Below are 24,822 nucleotides of genomic sequence, written 5' to 3'. Positions count from 1 at the left end.
TTTTTAATATTAGTTGTAGATGGACACAATACCTTTATTTTATTTGTTTATTTATATGTGGTGCTGAGGATCAAACCCAGGGCCTCACTTGTGGGAGGCAAGCGCTCTACCACCGAGCCCCAGCCCCAGCCCCTCGGTCTGCTTCTTTTAACTTCAGTAACTTCTGTTCCTTCAGAAATGAGAAAAGAGGTAATAGGTTCCTCTGGCTCCTCCCTTCCTAACCATGTTTCACTCCCACTCAACACTCTACACGGTGAAGGTTATACTTGATTAATATACTTAGGTGCTTAATTGTGTTCCATCACTGGTCACCACATTTTTTCATACCTCCAGAAGCCCCTTAGGAAAGGTGACTTCTAGCATGCACATTGAGACACTTCCAGAGCATCACAGAAGATCACATGCCAAATGAATGAATGAACTCTGAGCTTTTTGGTCCTGTTTCCCAAGAAGACTAGCCAATAGAATATAATTGAGCAACGTAAATGTGGGAGTCAGACTGAGCATCCCAACCCCGAGAAAAGGATGTGACATATCAGAGGTAACATTATATAAACCCTTTCCTGGGTATTTGGAAATCTCTTTGACAGAAGCTGGGAAACCAAAGCACAGACCTGAAATTACCAAGTTATGGAGGAAGGCCACTGGCAGAGAGTAGCACAGAGTCCTGGGCTCAGCAGACAGACTGGGCTCCTCCCACAATGCTCTGAGCTGCAGGTCAGGTCTCAGAGAACTCGAGTTGCATGACCTTACCCCAGCGTTGATATACCTCTAGCATCAAAACAATCATTAATGCCAAAGGAGAGAATAAGAATGGTTTATTTATGTATTTAATGGTGCTGGGAATTGAACCCAAGGGCCTGGTGCATGCTAAGCATGCACTGTATCCCTGAGCTACACCCAGCCCCAATAATACAACGTTTTAAATCACTAGAAACAATTCTCTCAAATAAGACACACTCTCATTTCTCTAAGCCCAGGTTTGGTCTAAGGTTGTTCATTATGAGAATCTTTATAATGTTTCTTCTCTATACACTTCTCTGGTCACTGTAACTCAAAAAGGAAAAATATATGTGTATATAGAGAGAGTAGTTAAAGTCCAAACCTGGGTGTAGTGGCACACACCTGCATCCCAGCAACTTGGGAAGCTGAGGCACAAAAATTGCAAGTTTGAGGCCAGCCTCCGAAACTTAGCAAGGCTCTAAGCAACTTAATGAGACCCCATCCCAAAATTTAAAAAATAAAAATAAAAAGGACTGGGGATGTGGCTCAGTGGTAAAGTACCTCTGAGTTCAATCCCAAGTACCGAAAAAGAAAGAAAGCAAAAAGGGGGTCCAGAGAAGAGTAACAAAGTGTTAAGGAGGTTCAAGTTTCAACCAAATAGTCACAGGGGCTGGGGATATAGCTCAGTTGGTAGAGTGCTTGCCTCGCATGTCCAAAGTCCTATGTTCAATCCCCACCAAAAAAAAAAAAAGTCCAAATAGGGTTGTTGTCAGAATAAATGGGGACTAAATAAATATTTAAACCATCCTGTATTAAATTACATATAACAAAGTTTTTCACTGTAACCATTCAAGTGTACAGCTCAGTGGCATTTACTGCGTTGACACTTAGGCAATCATCACCATCCATCCATCTCCAGATATTTTTCTTTATCCAAAACTGAAGCTCTGTAGTCACTAAGCAAGAATTCCTCATTCCCTTGCCCTTGCGACCACCACCCTACTTTGTTTCTAGTCTATCTACCTCATATTGGTAGAATCATATAGTATTTATCCTTTCTCTCCTGAGTTATTTCCCGCGTTCACGTGACATGGTGTCTTCAAGGTTCATCCATGTTATTGCATGCTGCTTGTGTCGGAATTTCCTTTCTTTTTTCTATTTTTTAAATTTTTTTCTTTTTGCAGTGCTGGGGATTGAACCCAGGCCTCATGTTTGCTGGGAAAGTGCTCTACCACTGAGCTATAAAGCCTCTCCTTCCTTTTTAAAGCCATTTAATATCCCAATGTATGTACATTTTATTCTTTTTTAAAAATATATATTTATTTTTTAGTTGTAGTTGGAAACACAAAACCTTAGTTTTTATTTATTTATTTTTGTGTGGTGCTGAGGATCTCCTGCACACGCTAGGAGAGCACTCTACCTCTGAGCCACAACCCCAACCTATACATTTTATTCTTTACCCATCTGTTGATGGATGTTGAAGTTGTTTTTACTTTTTGACTTTGTGAATAATGCTTTGAATATTGGTGTACAGTTCTCTGGTTTGATTTAAATTCATTTGGATATGTATAGAAGTAGAATTACTGAATCAGTGATTTTATGTTATTTGATTTTTTGTGTAGCGCTGAGGATATGAAATTGCTGGGTCATATGGGAATCTCGTGTTCCTTTTTGAGGAACCACAGTGACTACACCAATTTACATTTCCACCAGCAATGCTTAGAAGATCCAGCTTTCCATATTCTCTCTAGAACTTGTTGTTTTCTGTTTTTCTTTTTGTTTTGTTTTTGTTTTGTCTTAATAATAACTGTGCTAGTGGGTATAAAGTGGTATAAATGGGGACTTTTCTACCTGGAAGAAATAGACTGGGGTGGATACAGGTGCATAGAGTTGTGAAGACTTCTGCCTGTATGTACAGATGTGGTCACCAGAATCTAGGAATTTAGAATTTGGGCAAGAACCAATGAAACTCCAAGTCATGTACAATCACAAGAATGGGATCCTAATTAGAATAAGTTATGCTCCATGCATGTATAATATGTCAAAATACTGTCATGTCTATCTAAAAAGAACAAATAGAAAAAACAATCTTGGCAAGGAATACAGGCAGAGTATTAAATGGTGTAGTGTAGGTACTGACAAGTCAAGAAGGCCACCAGCCCTTCCTCATGTGTATAGGCTGAAGGTCAGCCTGGATGGGACCATACTGGGCTATACTGGGTTAATTTGAAATGATGAAAAAAGTGACTTCTCACTCCAGTTATATTGTCTCCTGATGGGAACACAAGCTCAGATAGAAATAGCTTCTAGAATAAGTCTGGATACTTCACAAATGGGTGGTTAAAAATTTGAGAATTCTGTGTAATTTACCTCTTTACTTTTGAAGTTAACAGAGATGACTGTACCTCTGTTTTAACCTTCAGTTAGGAATCTGAAGCTCTCTGGACTCTTCTTGGAGGTCCTTGTGGCAATCACAGGGGGATGAAATTACTATTTCAGTTATTTAGCATTCAGCAAATATTTACAGTCCGCTCGTGCGCCAGGCCTGGTGATAAGTGCCAAGAATAGGATGGGGAGTTAAGCAAGCCCTGTCCTTGTCCTTGTGGAACCATGGTCAAGTGGAGGAGTCAGATAACTGGTCACACAAAGAGATTGGTAATTTCAACTGCATCTGACTCTGAAAGGAGAAATACTTGAGACACTTCTCTCTTTCCCCTTGGATTGTTCACCCAGCCACTCAAAGAAATCTGCTTTCTTTTCTCTTCAGGAGCCTCCAAACAGGTGGCTTTGCCTGGGAGGGCGAGGTGGAGAACAACGCGTATAGCAAGGCTACCGGGGTGGCTCCCCAACACAAGTACCACCCCACGGCAGGCAGCTACCAGCTGCATTTTGCTCTCCAGCAACTGGAACAACAGAAACTTCAGTCCCGGCAGCTTCTGGACCAGAGTCGAGCCAGGCACCAGGTAATTCAAGACGAGCCCTTCCATGTGCTGTCTCTTCCTTCTAAGGGTTAAAAAAAAAAAAAAAAAAATGAGTGAACGGGCAGTGTAGAGTTAACGTCCTGAAAGGTTTCCAAAGCAGCTGGCGCGGATGATTTGTAGGGAGTCTCCTCTCAGAACCGTTCTGGAGCCGTAACATGGGCTTCACTGGAAGGTGATGTGGAACCATGCGTGACCCGGTTCTTTCATTTATGTGTACAAAAGTCCCTGTTGTAGTCTTTCCCCTCTCTGTTATGTGCTCTTAGTTCAGTAACTTCCCAGGGGTCTAATTCCAAAATACCTAAAAGCCAGTATGTTAAGCATCTTTCTTTCTGAATGTACTCTTTCTCTTCTTTCATAGAGTTGGTATACATATGTACATATTGATCCATCAAGGAATAGATAACTTGGAAATGGTCACAAGTTAGAGTACCAGTCTTCTGTAAGTGACAGCGGGTTTATTCAACAGATGTTTTGTCAAATGCCTATCACAGGCTAGGCAATGTTTTATTAAACAGTGGGGCTTTAACAGGACCCAACACGCAAGCATCCTTGTGCTATGGAACTTAGAGTGAAATCTTCATTCTCTGCTCACTGTCTGTGAAATAACAAAAACCCCAGAGCATATGTGTGAGGAGCTGTGCAAGTATATCACACTAATCTGTCGGCATTTCCCCAATCATTTAGAAGAAGAAGGGCCTTACGAAAGGTCAGGTCACTAAGAATTAGCTTTGTTTTGATGATTCAGGATTATCATTAGAATCATTTACATGTTCTACAGATGTATTAAACTGAATTAATACTGATTCTGTAAGCTTCCCTATTTCCCTGTTTTTTTTAAATTAAAAAAAAAATTTTGGTTATCAATGGACCTTTATTTTATTTATTTATATGCAGTGTTGAGAATCGAAGCCAGGGCCTCACACATGCTAGGCAAGCGCTCTACCATTGAGCCACAACTCCAGCCCTCCCTATATTTTATGGAAAAAAAATACCTTCTATCAGTTTGATCTCTTATCACTTGCTTCTTTTTTTTATAAAAATGTAGTTCATGTTATACATTAGTTAGTGCTGAATTAATACTTATTCAATGATAAAGGAAGCATTTCCCCAAGGTTTTTTATCCTCTGATCCTCTAAGTGAATTAATTATCATTATGCCCTGTATCTTTACTTTTTTCACTACTGTCCAGAATAACATAGGATTATTTAATTTTTTCAACATAGTTCATCACATGATCACCTTTATCTCTGGTATTTTCTCTGTAAATTAACACATCATAATTGAGAAATGATAAATTCAAACATTTGTGAAATAGTTCTTTAAACTGTTTTTAATTTTTTTTTTTTAGTTGTAGTTGGACACAATACCTTTATTTTATTTACTTATTTTTATGTGGTGCTGAGGATCAAACCCAGCACGCTCTACCACTGAGCCACAACCCCAGCCCCTTTAACTGTTTTTAATGGAGAAATTTCCAGACTTTTCAATCTGGAAGTGTAGAATATGGCATCTCATTCTGATCACAACATCATCCTTTGCCACGTAGAAATTTCCTCATCTAGAAAATCTTTGGGACAGTAGAAGCACGTAAGCCAGTTTGCATTTTCACAATTGCAGATAGAAATGTGTGTACTAGTTTTTGTAGTTTTTTTTTTTTTTTAAATCTGCGCACACTTCCTAAAGTGTTTTACACTTCCAAACTTCCTGTCATTTGAGTCCTTGAGAATGCCACCTTGATCAGGTGCTGGATAGTGGAGACTTCGCTGTACAGCCTTACTTCCCTCATGTGGCTCCAGGGAATAAAGACAGTTGGTCCCTTTTAAACCACACTTCAGTACCTTGAAATAGTGGACAGTTTTTGTTTTTTTTAAATGAAAGGAGATATTTTGCAGGACATTAAAGTTTGGGGAAAAGAGAGGCAGTTTTGCTGATTTTCACTTTGAGAAACTGCTTTACTTTTAAGTCCCTCTCATGCTTTTGATTAGCTTCCAGCAACTCACATTCCTTTGAAAATTTAGAGTACTGCTGTTCTTGTGTGGATTTTTTTTCACTGAGGATTACACTGGTTTAGTTTCACTGAATTATGAAGTATATGGAAAATATGTTTTTTAGAATCTGTCAGAATATCCATCTTAAGGAGGAGGCAGAACTCCCAAGAAGGGAGTTATCTCGTGTCTCCTGGAGAAGGAACAGAAAATCATTCATCATGATTTTATATATGTATATAACATCATTTTGTTCCTTCTCCCTGTTTTTCTAAACCACAACTGATTTAGGTAAGAGTGAGTAAGGGTGAAGTTTTAGGTCTGTGGGGAGAGCTAGAGAAACTAAATTCTGTGAGCTTAAGGAGTTTATAACTAATTAAATAGCAAATAAGATATTAAATGTTCTAACATGAAGTATATTTAGTAACTTGGAGCACTTTATTTCAGAGGATATCTAGAAACACTCCACAGGGAAAAAAAAAAAACGCCACTCTTTTAGATTTTTAAGCCTTTGGTTTTAGCTTATCTGTGCTAGACCCGCCTGAGAATTATCACCAAATTGTTGTTTTCATTCTGAGTCTGTCCTCTATTTCTGTCCTTGAGATAATCCTTTAGATAGAGATGGTACTTCTCTAATAAACTCCTTGCACATTGGAGTCACTTTCCTTGAGTATAGGTCATAAAATTTGGTTAGCTTCCTGTTTGAGACTGGTGACCAGAATTAAAATCAAAGTTACCTAGCATCGGGCTGGGGATGTGGCTCAAGCGGTAGCGCTCTCGCCTGGCATGCGTGCGGCCCAGGTTCGATCCTCAACACCACATACAAACAAGGATATTGTATCCGCCGAAAACTAAAAAATAAATATTTTTTTTAAAAAAATTCTCTTTCTTTCTCTCTCTCTAAAAAAAAAAAAAAAAAAAAAAAAAAGTTTCCTAGCATCTATCTTGAAGAGAAACATGATATTTTGGAACAGGATGTTAAGGGGGTCTTCTAGGATGGTATGCTATGGAATGGTATGGTGTGGTATGATATAGTCATTGTTGTTACACATAGTGCCTTGCATACAGTGATCTCCTAGTATACGTTTGGGGAAATATCATGTGGCCTTTCTCCCATTATATGCAAAGAAATTCGCCCATCCTCTTCTGCCTCTAATCAGAGCACTTAGCTTTCCAGCTGGTTGCAAGTGTTCATGTCAAGCAGGCCCTCGGATTCAGGCTGTGAGTCTGAACATGGGCATCTCTGACCACTGATACAGAGTGAGTTTGGGTCTTCATCTCTATCTAGCATTGTGCTTACTCAGAAATACAGAAATCATCATGACCTAAATCCACCCCTGCAGAAGACTGAGCCTGTGACCTGGAAATGAGAGGAAAGTAACACTGCGCCATTGGCAGAGGTATCCAAGGATAGATACAAGAAAATTGGGTGTGATCCAGTCCTTTTGATGAAGAGCATGAGAAAGAAAAAAAAGACAAAACTGAAACTATGAGCTGATATGCCCTGATGGATGAAACTTCAGCAATTTGAAAAACACTGTTTTAAGTCAATGCAGAGTCCATGACTTTTTCTGCAAATAGCCAGATAGTAAATATTTTAAGCTTCGTAGGACATAGGGTCTCCATTACAGCTACTCAATTCTGCCAGGGCAGAGTAAAAACAACCATGCACAATATGTAAACGAATGGCTGTCTTCCAATAAAACTTTATTTACAAAAAGACTGCAAGCTGGATTTTTCCTGCAGGCCCTACTTTGCAGACACCTAGTCTATAGCAACATCTACTTAAAGAGCTAGTTAAAACTAATCCCAGCTACTTGAGAGGCGGAGGCAGGAGGATTGCAATTTTGAGGTCAGCCTCAGCAACTTAGCAAGGCCCTACTCAACTTAATAAGACCCTGCCTCAAAATAAAAAGGGCTGGGGATGTGGCCTAGTGGTTAAATGCCCTGGATTAAATCCCAAATACCCCCCAAAAAAAAAAAAAAAAAAAAACCAAAAAACAAAAATTGATTAAAATTTTAAATTAAATTTTCTTCCCTCAGTTATTTGTTTTCTGTCTTTTGGAAGGAAGATGGGATGTGTTAAAATTTAATGTCACCCTTATGAAATATCAGGCAATCATTTTTTTAAAAAATATTTCTTTATTTTTTAGTTCTCGGCGGACACAACATCTTTGTTGGTATGTGGTGCTGAGGATCGAACCCGGGCCGTATGCATGCCAGGCGAGCGCGCTACCGCTTGAGCCACATCCCCAGCCCAGGCAATCATTTTTATAGAACTTTGTTGCCATCTTTTTCACTTCATCGACCACAGTATCCTCGTAAATAAATGATCAAAATACCTCTTTTCTCATTCTTATCAGGGTACATTCTGCTCACCAATCTCAGCTCCCAGGATTCAAGTCTCAGGGTGGGCAAGAGAGAAATAGCGGGACAGATTCCCTGCTGTTTTGTTAGTAACAAGCCAGCACTTCATAAGCACTTACTGTATCCCAAGTTCCTTTCCCAAGCACTGTTCTATTCTTGGTGTTGTTCATATATTAATTCATGTAAGATGAGTTTCAGGATGTTGGGGGGCAAGGCCAGAGTCTTGGTAGTTGGGGATCGCGAGGGGCTGCTATAGACTGGCACAGCCAGCGTGTGTCTGCTTCCTGCCCCGAAGGACAAGGCAAAAACACTCTTCTTTCAGCTGAGTCGGGGGCCCTGCTTGAGCAACAGTGACTACCGGTGACATCAGCATGAGTAGCTCTCCACGCTGGGGTCCGTGAGAGGCTGCAGCGGCTGCGAGGCCCGGCTGACCTGATTCTAATTGCGGACATGGAGCTGATGTTATTCTTGGCACGGGCCAAAGCTATTACTCAGTAGTTTCTGTTCAAGTGATCCTTTGTTACACTTGTGCTCCCAACCCGTTCCCCCCCACCCACTGGGACCTTCCCTCCCTCTCTTTTCTGCCTCATCCAGACCAAAAAAAGAGCCCAGAAAGCAGAAAATTAAGGACATTTTGATGGTCATGGCAAAACTGCTGGTTTCTTTGATTGACAACAGGGGAGAGAAGCGCTTTAAACCAGCTTAGTTCTTGAGCGGCTTTGTTCTCTTTCCAAAGCCCTTCAGTTTTTAGCAGACTTAATTTTCAGCATGAGTAAGGTGACTCAAGGTAGGAGAAAACTGCATCCCAAGTACCTCTCATCCTTCCACACGTCTGCTCTGTCTGCTCTTTTCTTTTCCCTTCCTGCCACGCCCAGGTTTACAGACCAGCCTAGGAGAGAGGCGACTGCTCCTCTAACAAGCAGGGCCCGGTAGAGGTAGCCTCTCAGTGATCCCTGCGAGGGATCCTTCCACATTCTGGCAACCTCTAATGGTGTGTATTTCTGTGCACAGCCTCCGAGGGGCAGAAGGGATTCCCATAGAAACCCAACCAAGTCTTGTTATTTTGCTCCTAAAAGTTCATTGCATATATCTAGAAAAATTCTGCACCCCCTGCAGGAAGGAACACTGTTTCTCTAAGCCTTTGGCCCCTGTGTGTTGGGCTGTGGAGAGGAGGGGAAGGAGGAGAAATTCAGCAGGCTCTATATCCAAGCACCAGCATGGGAGCGGCTGGGCACTGCTCAAGCAGCAGGAGGTGTATCAGAGGGAAAGGTCAGACCTGGGTGGGCAAGGGGGCGAATTTATGTGTGGGTGGGTGGGCGTGCACGCTGGCTCACACACGAGCTCTAAAGTCCCAGAGCATGTGGGCCCAAATGCCATAACCTCCTGCTTCTTTCATGTTGTTTGTCTGGTTGGTTCTTTTATTCTGTTTGTTTTTTCTCCTCGCCTGTATCAGGAACTCATATAACGCTTAGTTTCTAGCTTTTAGTTATTATTACTGGTTTTTCCTAGGATGATTTAATTTGATTTTGCCAAACCACTTTTTTTTTTTTTAAATTCTTACCTATTAAGAATATATTGAGGGGCTGGGGATATGGCTCAAGCGGTAGTGCACTCTACTGGTATTCGTGCGGCCCAGGTTCGATCCTCAGCACCACATACAAATAAAGATGTTGTGTCCACAAAAAAAAAAAAAAAACTAAAAAATAATAAATAAATATTTAAAATTCTCTCTCTCTCTCTCTCTCTCTCTTTTAAAAAAAGAACATATTGAAAATACATAAAATAATACACATAAAACTACCCTCAGTTGTTTTGGATATAGGCACTCTGGACAACCTTTGGAGTCAAATAATTCTTAGTTTAAATCTTGGTCCTGTCCAGTTCATGACCATGGACAGGTTGTTAGACCTTCTTTGAACTTTCTCAGGGTCGCATAAATAATAAAGAGATTTAAACTCAGTTTGTCAGCCTCTACATCTAAGCTCTTGGGTTATCGGGCTATATCCTGCCTCCCTGATCATAAGACATTCAGTAAATAGCAGTCATTGAAGACTATTGCATCAATTTTAACTTGCCATTCATACATTCAACAAGTACCTATTGACACCTGTGAAGTTATCTTTGAAAAGTTATTTTCAAGGGTCTTAACCAGTCTCTTACTATTCATGTGCATAATGTCAAAAGTTTTACTAAGTGCACATAAACTTAGGTCTAGAGTTTGTCCCAATTACCTCAAATACTTAATTAAAGAAATGTCTTTTTTTTAATATTTATTTTTTAGTTTTAGGTGGACACAATATCTTTATTTTTATGTGGTGCTGAGAATCGAACCCAGTGCCTCATGCATGCTAGGCAAGCGCGCTACCCCTTGAGCCATATCCCCAGCCCAAAGAAATGTCTTAAGAAAGGGTCCTAGGCTCAAAAATCTTAGAAATGCTCATATTTAATCCTCTCTTATACTTTATTATTAAGTTATATGGTCAGAGCTAATGAGTCGTGCAAGATCCTAAAGTATGTTCTTCAGGCTTGGTGATTCAGAGCCTTACGTGGGGTGTTACCTTTTTGGTTGGTACTTTGTCCTTTCAACCCTGTGATTGTTAGTGATAATACTATTTTATTCTTATTTCTGTTAAATTTGTTGAAAAGCCTACCAGGAAATAGGGCAGGTGTCCACAAATGTGACTATCACAAAAGACACATTAGTGTAATTCATATTAGGCTTGCTTTTTCTATACCATATAAATGTGAATCCCAGTGTATTGCACTGTAGACATTGGTTTGTTATGTTAATTCTTAGCTGATAGTAAAAGAAGTCCCCTGATTATCATCAGGTTGTTTTCTAAGCTGTTGGTAGGATGATGTTCCTCTGGAATCTGGGACTTCAGTGATCGCGTCCTGTGGGCCAGATACAGTGTTGACCACATTCCACTGATGAGGAAATGTAAGTGTGCCCCTAGGGTCACACTGCTGCCCAATCGCATATTAAAACCAGGTTAGAGGGCTTCCAGAGCCCATTCCATTTATCACTCTCCCCTGGACAGAACTAACTCTTTTCTCCTTGTTTTACACATGTATCACCAATCAGTGATACCACTCCAGCTTCATGACTGCACAGTCCTGTACTCTCACACACATCAAAGAAAGGGTCAAAGTAATCCATGAAAATGCATAACTCAGCTTGGTTGTCTAAAGAGGCAACTGGGGAGCCAACTTGCTTGTTGTCTGTGGTTAAAATGGGATTTGCTACAGGACCTGGTGACCAGTTATGCTCCCTTCCCTCAGTTTGTGATCTGGTTTGTCTTTCTCTGTCTATAGGCAGAAGAAGAAGTCAAAAAGGGAAAGAGAAAAGCCAAACACACACACACACACACACACACACACACACACACACGAAACATTTGTGATGGATGCAGCCACAGCAAAAATACTTAATAAATATACAACAGCAAGGTCAATATATACTGTTTAAGATCTGCACAGTAGGCCAACCACGAGAAGTGCTAGGCCAAACAAAACAAACCGTGCATTTCAGGACAGAGAAAAGTTAGATGTCTATAAACTTAGAATTTAAAGTTATAGGGAACTTAGAGAATGCCTTTTACTAATTATCTTATTTTACTAATTGAGAGACATAAAATACGGATATTGTTACAAGAATATGAGTTGTGATATACAGATAATACTCTATGGTCACTAACAAATAATTGATAAAACAGACAATTGAAAATGAAACTGAATTCTCTTTTGTTAACCAAGTGAGCTCTCAATCTGGGATAATTCTGATATTTTTTTTTTTTGAGGTACTGGGAATTAAATCAGGTTCACTTTACCACCAAGCTACATTCCCAGACCTATATTTTCCTATATTTTGTTTTATTTTACTATATTTTATTTTACAAAATTATCCATATATAGGTTGAGTGTTCTTTTTTTTTAAATTTCAGGTTGAGCATTCTTAACATGAAAATCCAAAATGTTCCATGGTCCAAAATTTTTTGAGCCCTGACATGACACTACAGTAGAAAATTACACTTTGAAATGAAACTTTGTTTCATAATGAAACTCTTAAAATATTGTTTAGAATTTCCCTTGGATTTCTGAGTATAAGGTGTAGAAAAAAACAAATGAATTTTGTATTTAAACTTGGGTCCCTTCCCCAAGATACCTAATTATGTATATGTAAATACTCCAGTGTCTGAAAAAAGGGTTAAAAATCTGAAACACTTCTGGCCCCACCCAACCAAGCATTTTGGATCAGGGATGGTGTACACAAACATACATATGTGCACATTGTAACTTTTAAAATTAGTGAGAAAATTTTTCTTAAAATATTTGAAACAAAATTTTCTTAGCCTTCTCTAAAAAAGTTATTTGGAGTAAACAAAATCTCTGGGTTTTATATGCATCTAAAGAAAGCTGTTAACATTGCTAGGTTTGCTTTAGATTTCCTTTGGAAAGGAGATTTATTAAATAGATTTTTCTTTAGATACATTTGCCTTAAAAGGCAGTCAGCATACATAAATCAGGGCAGCAGCTTGGTAAACCACACCCAGGGGTGCAAATCCCAGCTTACTCGCAGAGCTCGGCAGTCCTGGTCATGGTACTTACACGTTTGTGCTTGGTTTCCTCTGCAAATGGGGACGATGGTGGAACGTGTCTCAGGTGACCAGGGGGATTACATGAGTTCACATATAAAGATTTAGAGCCCTGCTGACCCATGGTAAAAGCTCAATAAACCTTAGTTGCTCTTATTATTTATTATGCATGTTAGCCTTCCATTACTGTAACAAATATATAAAACTTATAAAGAGAAAAGGTTTACTTTGGCTCACAGTTTGAAAGATTTCTGGCCATAAAAGGTCGGCTTGGGGTGAAGCAGCAGGCCACGGCAGAAGGGCATGGCGGAGGAGAACTGCTCAGCTGGGGACCAGGAAGCAGGAGAGAGCAAACGGGAGGGTCTGGGTCCCACTGTCCCCTGCAAGGAGACACCGTCAGTGATTAAAGACTCCCACAAGTCCCCATCTCTAAAGGATCCACCACTTCCTGATAGCGCCATGCTGGGGACTAACCCTTTACCACATGCTCCTCTGGGGACACTTCAGATTTTTCATGAGGGTAAAAGGCAAATCACGCAGGTCCACCCTCTAAGTGCTTTCTAAGCATCCAGTGCAGTGTTGTTAATCTTGTGCGCATTTTTGTACAACAGTCTCTAGAACTTATTCACAGTACCTGACCTGAAGTGTCCTGGCTGAACAACAGCCTTACATTTCTGAGCCTCTGGCAACCACCCTTCTAATTTTGTGTCTGTGAATTTGATTACTTCAATGGCTCACATAAGTAGTGTAATGTAGGAGTCGTCTTTTTGTAATTGGCTTGTTTCAGTTAGCATAATGTCCTCCAGGTTCATCCATATTCTAGCATATGACAGGATTTCCATTTTTAAAGAGCTGAGTAATAATCTTTGGCATGTATAGATCCCATTTTCTTTATCCATGCATCCATCCATGGATATTGAGGTTGCGTCCACATCGTGGCTGTTGTGAATAATGTGAATAGTGAGTGTTGGGTGTGCAGGTCTCTCTGTGATAGTGTGTTGCTTTCACCCTTAAATATACGTAGTAGTATAATTTCAAATTGGGAATTATAGTTAAACTACATGCCAGAAGTAGAACTTGCTTAAAACAATATTAAAGAAAATGTCTTGGAAGAAGCTCCAGGCTCAGAGTATTAATTAGTCACTTACTTGGACAATTAAAAAACTGTATGCAATCATTTTGTTCATAGATTGCTAGAGAAAGAGGTATGAGAATAAAAAATTATATTAACACCAAGACAAAATGACTATTCTTTAGAGTAATATCTGTGTAGACTGTAAAATGTTGCCCAAAGACAACATAATCATTAAAAAAGGAAAGAAACATCAATACCATCAAATTACGATCCAGCTTTTCATGGGATACACAGTTTCCTCAGAACTATCAAAGGCAAATAAAGAAATCAATCCTCTCAAACATACTGATGGAAGTGTAAATTGATACATTTTTTTTTACTGGGGGCAAATGGGGAATATAAAGAAGAGTTTTAAAACTGAAGATAAGGAGACTTCTGATGACTATTCTTCAAGGAAATTAATTAAAGCCAATAACCTAATATATGTGAAAAAATATTAATAACATGATGCTTATCACAGCACTGTCCTTCAAGAGCAAAACCAGTTGTTGACAACCTGAATGTGCACATGTGTATGTGGGTGGTGTTTCAAAAGGCAAGTAAGAATAAAATGGGTGTCCTGCTTTTCTTTCACTCAAAAATCTGTGAACAAAATGGAGATAGTACCCTGCATTCTTTCTGACCATAATGGAATGAAACTAGAAATCAATGATAAAATAAAAACTAGAAGCTACTTCAACACCTGGAGAATAAACAATATATGCTATTGAATGACTGCAGGGATAACAGAAGACATGAGGGAGGAGATGAAAAAAATTCTTGGAGGTAAATGAGAACTCCGATACAATGTATTAAAATCTATGGGACACTATGAAGGCAGTGCTAAGAGCAAAGTTCATTGCATAGAATTTATTCATTTAAAAAAGAAAAAGTAAACAAATAAGTGACCCGTCATTGCAGCTCAACACCCTAGAAAAAGAGGATCAAACCAACACTGAAAGTATTAGAAAACAGGAAATAATTGAAATCAGGGAAGAAATCAGTGAAATTGAAACAATTAAGAAACAATTCAAAAAATTGACAAAACAAAAAGGTGGTTCTTTGAAAAAAATAAATAAGATTGCCAAACCCTTAGCCACCTTAATGAAAAGAAGGAGAGAGAAAACCCAAATTACTAAAATTTGTGATGAAGAAGGAAATATCACAACAAGCACTATTGAAATTCAGAAAACAATTATAAACTATTTTGAAAATTTATACTCCAGTAAAATAGAAAACCTCAAAGACACCAGCAAATTTCTTGAGGCATATGATCAACCCAAACTGAATCAAGAGGACATACTCAATTTAAACAGATCAATTTCAAGCCTACCAACCAAGAAAAGCCTAGGACCAGATGGAGTCACACCTGAGTTCTACAAGACCTACAAAGAAGAATTAATTTTCCAATATTTCTCAAATTATTCCTTGAATAAAAAAGGAAGGAACCCTTCCAAACTCATTCTATGAAGCTAGTATCATCCTGATACCAAAACCAGGCAAAGATACATCAAGGAAAAAAAAAATTTAGAACAATATCTCTGATGAACATTGATGCAAAAAATTCTTAATAAAATTCTGGCAAATCGCATACAAAAACATATTAAAAATATAGTGCACCACGATCAAGTAGGGTTCACTCTAGAGATGCAAGTTTGGTTCACCAAATGGAAATCAATAAGTATAATTCATCATAAGAATCATATGATTATGTCAGTTGATGCAGAAAAAGCATTTGACAAAATACAGCACCCTTTCATGTTCAAAACCCTAGAAAAACTGAGGATAGTAGGAATATACCTCAACATTGTAAAAACTATGCTAAACCCAAGGTCATCATTATTCTAAATGGATAAAAATTAGAAGCATTCCCTCTAAAAACTGGAACAAGACAGGGATGCCTTCTTTTCACCACTTACGTTCAACATAGTTCTTGAAACTCTAGCCAGAGCAATTAGACAAAAGAAATTAAAAGGATACAAATGGGAAAAGAAGAACTCAAACTGTCATTATTTCCTGATGACATAATTCTATACCTAGAGGATCAAAAAAAAAACTCCACCAGAAAACTTCTAGAATTAATAAATGAATTCAGCAAAGTAGCAGGATATAAAATCAATACCCATAAATCAAATGCATTTCTATGCATCAGTGATGAATCCGCTGAAAGAGAAATTAGGAAAACTACCTCATTTACAATAGCCTCAAAAAAAAAAAAATACTTGGGAATCAACTTAACAAAAGAGGTGAAAGACCTCTGTAATGAAAACTACAGAACACTAAAGAAAGAAATTGAAAAGACCTTAAAAGATGGAAAGATCTCCCATGCTCTTGGAGAGGCAAAATTAATATTATCAAAATGGCCATACTACCCAGAGCGCTATACAGATGCAATGTGATTCCAATTAAAATCCCAACATCATTTCTTATAGAAATAGAAAAAAGAATTATGAAATTCATTTGGAGAAATAAGAGATCTAGAATAGCCAAAGCAATCCTTAGCAAGAAGAGTGAAGCAGGAAGTGTCACAATACCAGACCTTAATCTATACTGCAGAGCTGTAGCAACAAAAGTGGTATGGTATTGGCATCAAAATGCACATGTAGACCAGTGGTACAGAATAGATGACACAGAGACAAACCCACGTAAATACTGTTATCTCATACTAGACAAAGACGCCAAAAACATATATTGAAGAAGAGATAGCCTCTTCAACAAATGGTGCTGGGAGAACTAGAAATCCATATGCAGCAAAATGAAGCTAAACCCATATCTCTCACCATGCACAAAACTCAAAGTGGGTCAAGGACCTAGGAATTAGAAAAGAGACCGTGCGCCTAATAGAAGATAAAGTAGGCCTAAATCTTCATCATGTCGGATGATGACCTGACTTCCTTAATAAGACTCCTAAAGTGTAAAATATAAAAGCAAAAATCAATAAATGGGAAGGATTCAAACTAAAAAGCAAAAGAAACAATCAATGAGGTGAAAAGAGAGCCTACATATCAGGAGCAAATTTGTGCCATATGCACGTCAGATAGAGCACTAATCTCTAGATATGTAAAGAACTCAAAAAACTTAACACCAAAAAATACAAACAACCCAATTAATAAATGGGCTAAGGAGCTGAACAGACACTCCTCAGAAGAAGATACGTAATCCATCAACAAATATATGAAAAAAATGTTCAACATCTTTAGAGAAATGCACATCAAAACTACTCTAAAATTTCATCTCATACCAGTCACAATGGCAGCTATCAAGAATACAAACAACAGTGTTGGCAAGGATGTGATAGAAAAGGCACACTCATACATTGCTGGTAGGACTGCAAATTGGTGCAACCATTCTGGAAAGCAATATGGAGATTCCTTAGAAAACTTGGAATGGAATCATTTGACCCAGCTATACCTCTCCTCAGTCTATTACCAAAGGACTTAAAAACAGCATACCACAGGGACACAGCCTCATCAATGTTTATAGCAGCACAATTCACAATCGCTAAACTGTGGAAGGAACCTAGATGCCCTTCAATATATGAATGGATAAAGAAACCGTGGTATATATACACAATGGAATATTACTCAGCAATAAAATACAATGAAATTATTGCATTTGCAGGTAAATGAATGGTGTTGGAGAATATCATGCTAAGCAAAATAAGCCAATCACCCAAAACCAGGGGCCAAATGTTTTCTCTGGTAAGTGGATGCTAATCCATAATGTGTATGTGTCAGGGGAACGGACATGGGATGAGTGGTGGAACTTTGGATGGGGCAAAGGGGAGGGTGGGGGGGGGCCCGGGGGTAGGAAAGATGGTGGAATGAGACAGACATCATTACCCTAGGTATATGTATGATTGCACAAATGATGTGAGTACATTTCATGTACAGAGAAGTGAAAAAATTCTGCTCCATTTGTGTACAACGAATCAAAGATCTTTCTGCTGTCATGTATAACTGATTAGAACTAATAAAAAATAAGTAAACAAATAAAAAATCAACATCTCTAGCAATTAGACAAATGTAAACTAAAACTACACTGAGATTTCATTTCACTCTAGTCAAAATAGCAATTATAAAAGTAAACGTTGGCAAGGATTTGGGGTAAAGGTACACTGACACATAGCTGGTGGGACCACTAATTGGTTCAAACATTATGGAAAGCAGTATGAAGATTTCTCAGGAAACTTGGAATGGAACCACCATTTGACCCACTCCTTGGTCTATATCCAAAGGACTTAAAAGCAGCATACTACAGTGATGCATCCACATCAGTGTTTCAACCTAGTGCATTTCAACAGATGAATGGATAAAGAAAATGTGATGTATATACGCAATGGAATATTAATCAGCCATAAAGAAGAATGAAATTATGGCATTTGCCAGTAAATAGATTGAATTGGAGACTCTCATGCTAAGTGAAATAAGCCAATTCCAAAAAACCAAGGGCTGAATGTTCTCTCTGAAATGCAGATACTACCACACAATAAGTACATGTGGGGTGCAGAGTAGGGTATAGAATATAAGTTCATTGGATTAGACAAAAGGGCATGAAGGGAAGGGAGGGAGTAGGAATAGGAAAGACAGTATTGAATCAGACCTAACTTTCCTATGTTCGTATATGAATACACCACCAGTGAAATTCCACATCATGTAGAACCACAAGAATGGGGTCTTAATTAGAATAAGTTATACTCCATATATAAATAATTTGTCAAAATACATTTTACTCTTGGTGCTGGAGTTGTGGCTCAATAGCAGAGTGCTTGCCTTAGCATGCATGGGGCACTGGGTTCGATCCTCAGCACCAAATAAAAATAAAAATAAATAAATAAATATTTTAAAAAATTCTACTCTCATGTATATCTAAAAAGAACAAATAAAATAGCGAGGAAAAAAAACAGTGATCTAGATCTACCTTCAGAGATATGGAAAAAATACTCAAGATAGGTATTTGAATGGAAAAAAAAAAAACAGACCTCAAAATGGGTGTCTGTGATCCCATTTTTTGTAAGCATACAGAAATACATATGGAAAATAAGTACACAGAAAAATGTCCAGCTATTAACAGGTTAGGTCTGAGTAGAATTAGAAATGACTTTTAATGCTGTTTCTGATGGACATGGATTAAAGAAACTAAAGTGTTGCTAAAAAAGGAAAACCGCAGGCTCTGGTGCGTGTGTGATTGTGCTCCATGTTGTCACGTGTAGAGTGAGATGGCGAGAAAGGAACAGCACAGCAAAGCTACCGTCACCTGGGCCTAAGTTGCTGTCAGCCTCAGCCTCCTGATTATCACTGGCTGGATCTGTTGTGGGCGGGGACAGGGCTGCTGAGGGCAGGTCTTCTCTGCTGTCTGAGGGTTAATTTCCCTGGGCCTTATGGTCATGGAGGGAGCCCTCTGAGCCTCTGCTTTGTATGGAGTTGGGCTTCTTTGACCCCGCTGCCCCGACCCAGCCCGAGATGAATCCAACTATGAAAAACCAACTCTGAGGCGGCCTGTGGAAGCTTCGGCTTGATTGGGTGAAGGACTCTGAGGCTCATGAGATATTTGAATATCTGGTTTTAATCATTTCATTGCTCCTCAAATGTTTAGAATTGATTTAGAAATGTTTTGAACAATGCTGATTTCAGCTGGTTGGTGAATAATAGTTTTAGACTTTTTTATGTCCAGGTAAACACCTGTGTTTACATCTTTTCCAGTAGGTTCTTGGAAGTGATAAGATCTTTTCTTGCTTGCTGAAGGAGTAGGAGTTGGTTTTAGAAATGGAAGGATGTGCCAGAGGACTTCCAGGACAGTTGGCAATCGGTGTCCTGCCTCGGGTATTTGTGTGGTTGCACTCACACTCACTCACGCGCACTCACGTGTATATCTATGAGCAGCGGCCGCTCCTGGGCTTCTGGTTTCGGCTCAGTCCCGATCCAAGTCATAGCACTTCCCAGCGCATGGTAGCAGCACCAGAAGTTGTACCTGTTTCTTTTGCTCAGTCCCCTGTCTCGTCCCAGCTGACAAACACTGTGGATGAAAGATGGCCGTGCTGCCTTAGACAAAGGCCTTTTGGAAGCATGCTTTGCCCCTCGCACTGAGTTTCCCAGGCACCGTGATGTTGCACGAGAGCTGCGGTGTGTGTGCACGCAACAGTTCTCACCCTGGCCATGGTCAGCTGAGTGGGTAGTAGCTCACATGTTCGGGAAAATGCGCCCTCCCCACACCGTAGCTGCCAGAGAGGAACCTCCAGTGGGGATTTGTGTACCCTGTACTGGGAATTCTGTCAGACTTAGGACAAAATCTAACACGGGCACATGATACCTAGAAACGCCTGCTTCCCTGAGATCTGAGTACAAAGGGCACAGTAGAGATTAGCATTGGCTACTTTCTCTCCCTTAATTCTCAACAATGGAATTTACAGTTATTTTATTAAAGAGTCAACCAACTCTGCTCCATCACCAATAAGCCTAAGTGAAGGCTAAAAGGAGTGTTTTTCTGGAAGGAATTAGGAGAAAAAAAAAACTTCCAGAATTTAATCTCTGCATAGTATTATCTTTCTAGTTGGAGAGCCCAGATCTTGCTTCCTTGTAACCTTCCAAGTTGCAGTCTGTGTTCCGTCTATCAGAAATTCCTCCTTCCCACCCACAAGCACCCCTCTGAGGCCAGGGGAGGGCCTTTCCAGTCTTTGCCTGGGGCCAGGCCAACCCTCCGACTGGTGCTGAGTCTCCTCCCTGTCCTGCGGCTTTCCCACACCAGCAGAGCAGCCAGAGTCCGAGTATGTTGATCAGTTCTTAAGTAGAGGCCAGTGCTCATCCAGCTCCCTTTCCCAGGACACTGAGTGGTGACAGTACAGCTGTGTCCCTATGTTGTGGTCATTGTCTATTTAGTCCTCACATTTCTTAGAAATTATACAGAGAACATCATATAATTCTGTCCTTTCAAGAATCAGGACAAAACAGTTCACATGATCTTTAGCTGGTGGAGTGTCAGGGTTGAGGCCAATAACAGGGTATGAGGAGTCTGGGAAACCAGTCTAAATACACCCACTTACATATCTGCTTTTAATATTGCCTGAGTGTTTTCCTGAGCTGCTTCTTATCATATTTGATTGCTTCAGTCCCACCCCAATTAACCTTCGCTTTGGTGAGACACCTGGGGACTTGTCTTCATTTCTGACTCTTCAGTTTCAGATGGAATTCAGCTGTGATTCCTTTGTTGTCCATTGGGTGTATTCCAGCATGGCCACCAAACCATAAGGCACAACCTAGATGCTTTTTACTGTATTTGGTAAGAGAACTTGCTTTGAGAAACAATTCATGCCTGCTGAGGCTTAAACAAGCTTGACTGGTAGATTGAGAATTCTTATATCAGGATTCCACTTGGCTGCAGGTAACACACACACACACACACACACACACACACACACACGCGCGCGCGCGCGCGCGCGCACGCTCTGGTTAGAGAGGGATTTTCCCCCATACACCATGGTGCCATCTGAAACTCGTGTTTCTTCTGTCTCTGTCCCCTGGGGTCTTAACCCTGTGCCTGTCTACCTCTAGCTAGCTAGTGGGAAGAACAGCCAAAACTTTCCTAAAATCCACACTCAGGAACTTCTGTTTATATCTCATTGACCAGAATTGTGTCCCCCCGCCATGGGGGGGTGGGTGAAGCTAAACACACATTATTATCCAGACAGAATCAGAACAGTATTATTAGGAAGGGAAAAGTGATGATATCCAGGCAGGTGGCAGTCTCCTAAGCAATAAGTTTTTTGTTGTTTAAAGAAACATCTGACCTTACATAGAACATCATTGTGTCAAGTCCTACCCCAAAATTTGCATCTAAGAAGATGAATTTATTTTGAGGGGATCTTAAGAGGGCTTATTTATATTTTGGACACAGACAGCACACTAGGTACTATATAAATTCAGAGAATGGTCTTATTACACGATTGCATTTCCATGCATATACACATTTCCCTATTTAGGTGTAGAGGAATTCACCTGTTGCTTAAAAAAAAAAAAAAAGATAAATAATTGGTGTACTGTTTTGTTTTGCCCCTTCCTGGAATAAATTGGGTTAAGCACCTGAGCGTTACACAAACCACTGTGGGTGAAACCAAAATCAATAACCCTATAAAATATAGCTATTTCCTGTGCGTATTGTCCAGAAAAGGGGAAAAGTACATGGATAAGTGGCTATAATACCAGACCGAATACAATACCAGTTAGAATAAGACATACGAATAAATTTTTATAAGCATTCAGAAGAGGAAAAGATTATTTCGGCCAGAGAGAATTGAATAAATGTGATCTGGGAACCTAAACATATGTTTTCATTTTAAGAGTTTGCTTTCACAGCTAGTGAGCATCATCATAAGACTAGAAAAATATGTTGAAAATATGCATAACCAACTACCATTCACAAATGATTACTGATAGGTAGGCTTTCATGTCATCCCTAACCCCTGATAAACTGCAGTAGGGAATGAATGGAGCATTTGCCAAGTATTTTGATTTATCTTAAGAAACCCTTATTAATTACGTAGGTAATCTCCATTTAATCTCCAACAATCCACCAAAGTAGTTATATAATTGCTTATGAGGAAGCCAAAGTGCAGAGAAGTTAAGGAACTTGAAGAGATAACCCACTTTGTGAGTAACAGGGCTGATATTTGAGCCCCGCGGTTAACTGAAACGCCATGCGTTTTCCCCTCAGCCTCGTCTCTCTGCCGTTCATTGATGACCTAATCTGGTTCCAAAGCCAGCTATGAGCAGTCAGTTCTCTCTTGCAGCCAGTCTAACAGGGAGTAAATGTCTGGCTGGTTGAAACTGGGCTTTCTGTGAATATTGTCACTTATATTCAGAGCTAATTTGTTACACACTTAAATGTTATTAGAACTTGACTTTTTAATAATTTATTTGTGTAATAACTGCACACAAAATTTTAAAAATAGTAGTGAAGTTAATGTCCTTCTTACCTTGATACATAGCTAACCAGTTCTTTTTTCATGGACATTGTCAACTTTTTGAATATACTTCCAGAATTGTTCTGTGCAATATTAACTTTGTGTATGTGTGTTTATTTATACACTTATTTTTACACAAATAGGAGCTTATTATACTCCCTGTTCTGAACTTGCTCTTTTCATTTATTCTTTTAATTGTATTTAGATGACCTAGAAAGGTATTGGAAAAAAAGAAAAACTTGATGAATTTGGAAAATAAATTTGGGAATATGGTTGGTGTAAGCATGGGAACACTTGTTGAATAGATGTTCTTACTGATGGCAGTTCTCCTATGACATTAAAATATAACTCATTAAAGAATATTTTTATTTCCAAGAGCTCTTGATTACTGATTTTTCCTTCTTTATTACTTATCCATTGAAGTTGTTTATCGACAGCTCAGTGTGACCCTCATTCCAGTTTCTTAGGTCCCCACCTAAGTCCTGGTCTCCTCCCATCTTGAATGAGGCATCACCCACACACTCTTCATAGCTGAGCCCACTTTTTAGGATGTAGTGGTGAAAACAGCAGCCTGGGTTTTGCGCCCCCTCCTGCCTCCCTCCTGCCTCCCTCCTGCCTCCCTCCTGCCTCCCTCCTGCCTCCCTCCTCCAACTGAGCCTCTCCCACACAGTTTGAGGCCCTCAGATATGGAAACAGCAGTTGAAAAGAAGGTTTGTTTGAGAACCCTTGTGGAACAGGAAGAATTGGCACCTTCCCTCAAGAAGGCTGGCTGGAGCAGCTGGGCTCCCTGGCCCTCTGGCCCCATGGGAGGGCTTCTCATGGACACACATGTGACAGCACTGCCCTCCTGGTCTGGCCCATGGCCTTGAGTCTTCCTTTCTTCTCTTCGTTGGGTCAGTTTGTAAAGGCACATCAGTCCAATTGATAAACCTCTTTGATCTGAGTCAAGTGTTTCAGTCAAACACATTCACTGCATGCAAGACCGCTCTGACCTGCCGGGCCAGGCTTCTGGACTCATTTCCCAGAAGTGGGCCTCCCAAGGCATGAGCAGAGAAGGGTCGCTGACATGTTTCTAAAGCTACCCAGCTCATCTTTTAAATCTGAATTTTTAACAAAATTCATAAAGGACAAAAATAATATGGGTGAGGTCTGTCTGGAAGGTGAATGTGTCCTAAGATCATCTTGTCATTTTCCGTCAAGCTTGGCCATGCCAAAGTGACTTCTCCCATCTCTCTTTATGTGGTGTATCTACAGCTCAATGGGAATTTTAGGATTTTGTTTTTTTTTTTTTCACAAAAGTGCTATGTAGGCCTGGCGTGCTGGCACTTGCCTGTAGTCCCAGCAGCTGGGGAGGCTGAGACAGGAAGATCTTTAGTTCAAAGCCAGCCTCAGCAATGGTGAGGCCCAAAGTAACTCAGTGAGACCATCTCTAAATAAAATACAAAATAGGGCTGGGGATGTGCCTCAGTGGTTGAGTGCCTCCAACTTTAATTCCCAGTACCCCCCCCCAAAAAAAATGAATAAAAAGTGCCATGTATTTTGTCAATTACATTATTTTTCTCTTACTATGACTTCATTAAAAGTTTTTGTAATTCATGTGTATTGATGGTAGTATTAATAGTATTAAAGGACCAATAACAAAACTTATGACACACACCAAAAAAATCTATTTATTTTTTTTATTGTTAGTTGTTTAAAACATTACAAAGCTCTTGACATATCATATTTCATACATTTTAAAAATCTATTTCTAACGAGGTCAATAAGTTGTGAGAATTCTTAAAGCACCTACTTGAAGAAAGTATACTTGCGCATCCTGCAGACATCTGTGATGTCTAGAAGTGTCTTCAGATCTTTATAGGCCTCCCCTCCAGCAAAAACACCCTCCTGTTGGATGCCAGATATGAATTTAATTGTAATTTTAACTTTGAAAGCATTTTCAGATGTAAAAATCTTGTGTTAATCCTTAGGTCAACAGGGTGTTACTGTGCTAAAATTCTAAAAATAGCCCTCAGAGCCCTGCGTGGGCTGGCTCTGGGCCTCATCTCTGCACTCTGGTCGCTCATGGCTACATGGGCTTCTTCCCTCTCCTCCAACACGG

At 39.6% G+C, this 24,822-nt stretch overlaps 1 protein-coding gene across 1 annotated transcript in view; it reads left to right on the top strand.

Annotated features, from left to right (window-relative positions):
• Ttll5 (tubulin tyrosine ligase like 5) overlaps positions 1–24,822 on the top strand; it is a 260,147-nt gene that overhangs the window by 176,886 nt on the left and 58,439 nt on the right. The window contains exon 31 of the mRNA XM_026401550.2: positions 3,491–3,686. Coding sequence (XP_026257335.1) covers positions 3,491–3,686 — 196 coding nt within the window. The remainder of the gene's footprint in view (positions 1–3,490; positions 3,687–24,822) is intronic.

The sequence above is a fragment of the Urocitellus parryii genome, chromosome 6, assembly GCF_045843805.1.
Source record: "Urocitellus parryii isolate mUroPar1 chromosome 6, mUroPar1.hap1, whole genome shotgun sequence".
Taxonomy (NCBI): Eukaryota; Metazoa; Chordata; class Mammalia; order Rodentia; family Sciuridae; genus Urocitellus; species Urocitellus parryii.
The sequence above is the reverse complement of the archived record's forward strand: the minus strand, read 5'-3'. Positions and strand labels throughout refer to the sequence as shown.